Source organism: Callorhinus ursinus, unplaced genomic scaffold (assembly GCF_003265705.2).
Source record: "Callorhinus ursinus isolate GAN/ISIS: 27379988/994484 unplaced genomic scaffold, GSC_fseal_2.0 scaffold13, whole genome shotgun sequence".
Lineage (NCBI taxonomy): Eukaryota > Metazoa > Chordata > Mammalia > Carnivora > Otariidae > Callorhinus > Callorhinus ursinus.
Genome location: NW_027397075.1, coordinates 30007932 through 30010517, shown reverse-complemented (window position 1 = coordinate 30010517; position 2586 = coordinate 30007932). Strand labels below are relative to the sequence as shown.

Genomic DNA, 2586 nt, shown 5'->3' with positions numbered 1-2586 from the left:
AGATTCCTGCACTTTTCACTCATCCAGATTTAATAACATTGAAGCCTCATCTTTTTTTTTATTCGAATACAATTGACTATGTTCTATAGAACGACACAAATTAAAGATCAAATGTGGACGTATTTCAGAGACTTGACTTGAAAAACCAAAGACTGCTCTAAGTGCATTAGTGAGGCATAAACACCACTCAGCAGTGATCGTGAGAGAAGAAAAATAGGAAAGAACAAAGACATTCCAAGACAGTCTTCAAAGACACCCCCAACTTCTCTGGCGTGCTGTAAAAGCCTGCTTAGACTCTGTAGTCCTCCACGGGCGAAGGAGGAGGGGCGGGGGGTTCTGCAGGGCCGGCCACGCTAGCAGGGACTTGCTCCAAATCCAGAGTGGAGGGCATCTCCCTGGCTTCATCACTTTTCTTGGTAAATCTCTCTTCTCTAGGAGGAAAGGCACAGTGAATGTTTTTTAAATACACATAGGATTCTTTAAAAAAAAGAGAAAAGAAAAAAAGAAACCCTCAGATCCCAGCACCTAAAGAGAACCACTCAACATGTTGAAGGACATCCTTTCTGACTCCTCCTCCCAGGCTTACAGACCTATCAGCTGGCAAAAGGGAGATGGACTCTGCTCATGCTTCAATTGTCAGCTCTTCTCAGAGCTCAGCTGTCTCCGTGGGTCCAGCCCTACCAGTCCGCGCCCTGTAATTTCAGCTGAGCGCAGGCGCTCTCTCTCTCTCTCTCTCAAGATTTCATTTGCATTTCAGCTATTCTCTGGTCAGCCTTTTTTTTTTTTTTTAAATATTTTATTTCCTTATTTGGGGTTTGGAGGGGCAGAGGGCGAAGAGAGGGAGAATCCGAAGCAGACTCCCCGCTGAGCACAGAGCCCAATGCCGGGCTTGATCTCATGACCCTGAGATCATGACCTGAGCCGAAACTAGGAGTCACACGCTCAACCGACTGAGCCATCCAGGCACCCCCTGGCCAGTTCAGCCTTAAGTTCACTTTGCCTCTCCTTTCTGCCTAACTTACCCCTGTGCCCCCCCAACCCTGCAGACTATCCTACCCTTCTCTGGGGTCTACCAGGGTGTTCCCATCCCCCTCAGGACTGGGCTAACCCCGTCTTCAAGAGGAGAGGACTGGCCTGTCAAGCGCTGAAAGAGTCAGGAACCTGGAGCTGGAAACTTCTGACCTGCAGATTCGCAGCCACACCTGACGTTAAGCTTCTCAGCTGAAGAGGCTGAGATAGAAGGGGATTTCCCCGGGTCACGTGGCTAGTAAAAGGCAGACCTGGAATCCAGTCTCCGATCTCCTGACACAACTTCACCACTGCATCTCCCAGTCAGAGCTGACCCCTAACTTTGCTGAAGGGATAGGAGGTGCTGGGGAGGGGGGCTAGGGGAGGCTTCAGAGTTGTGGAATCTCTTCCTTCTTCAGCAGATGCTGCAGCAGAGTGACCACAGCCCCCCAGAGACAAGGCCCACTCTCACGAGATCAACCAGGGGTGTCAAATCTGCCATGTACCCGTGTCCGTGAAAGTTTGCAACATCCCATATCTATGACAAGACATTGTGCCTAAGGTGTTTTATCAATTCGCCAATGTCATACATCCCCCCAAACTCTAAGGTCAAGAAGCATTGTGAGTAATACTGGACGGAGGTCCATATTTCAAGTCAATTTTTATTTTTTGGCCAACTACATCAGTTTTAATAAAGTCATTATTCTTAAATTCATACTGTACCTGACAAAGAACTCAAACGAAAAGTGTCAGCTCTGCCAATTTTTGTTGCTTACTCACACTTGGCATTATTAGAATGATTTCAAGCCAGGTTTCTTGGCAGAAATTTCGTTAGGCTTCCTCTTTTGAGGGTTCCATTCATTGAGACTAGATAACATAACTTAACCAACACAAGAAGTAAATTGCAACATATTGGCATTTGCTGCAAGTGGAGTGAAGAAGCCCGCCACCACCCCCCCCCCCCCCCGGCTTCCTCCGGCTTGTAGCTCCCATCCCCCCACAGGAAAGCCTCGGACTTGACCCCTGAGCACCTAACACATAGCAAATGAGCTGCAGCTAACTGGACATCAATATCAGTAGAGCTCAGTTTTCATAGAAATCGGGAGTCCTAATCTTTTCTTTCTTCACCTTACGCTCCATCCCCCCACCCTGCGCCCCAAGTGAGCCAGAAAGCTCACAAGTACCTGGTGGCCATGGTGACTCTGCGCCTGGTCACCTCGGAAGCCAGGTCTCTGTAGGGCAGGTTATTGCCATTGACCGTGGGGCTCTTCTGAGCCATGGGCTTGCACTCAGAGGACTCAAGGAATTTGGGTTCACGGCAACTATGAATCTAAAATACAAGCACCAGTAAACAGACTTCAGGGGGCAGATGTGGGTCCGGCACAGCATGTCCGCTGTCCCGTTCTCAGTGGGGCCTCCCTACAGCCCCAGTCCCACCCCACACTCCCCCAGCCCCCACCGGTCAAAAGGCAGGTATTTCTTCAAAATCGAGGGCAGTTACCCTGGCCCCCCAGGGTAAAAGCTCAGGGCATGGAGGCCCAGAGAGGTGCCGGCTCTCTCCCCACGTCGCACAGCTGG

General features: G+C 49.8%; 1 protein-coding gene across 1 annotated transcript; it reads right to left on the bottom strand.

The window, feature by feature from the left end:
- Positions 1-289: 289 nt before the first annotated feature.
- On the bottom strand, positions 290-2287 carry MYOCOS (myocilin opposite strand). The gene is made up of 2 exons (XM_073900269.1): positions 2193-2287; positions 290-431 (listed from the first exon to the last, which is right to left on the bottom strand). The coding sequence occupies exons 1-2, from the start codon at positions 2285-2287 to the stop codon at positions 290-292; spliced, it is 237 nt and encodes a 78-aa protein (XP_073756370.1).
- Between the last annotated feature and the right edge of the window lie 299 nt (positions 2288-2586).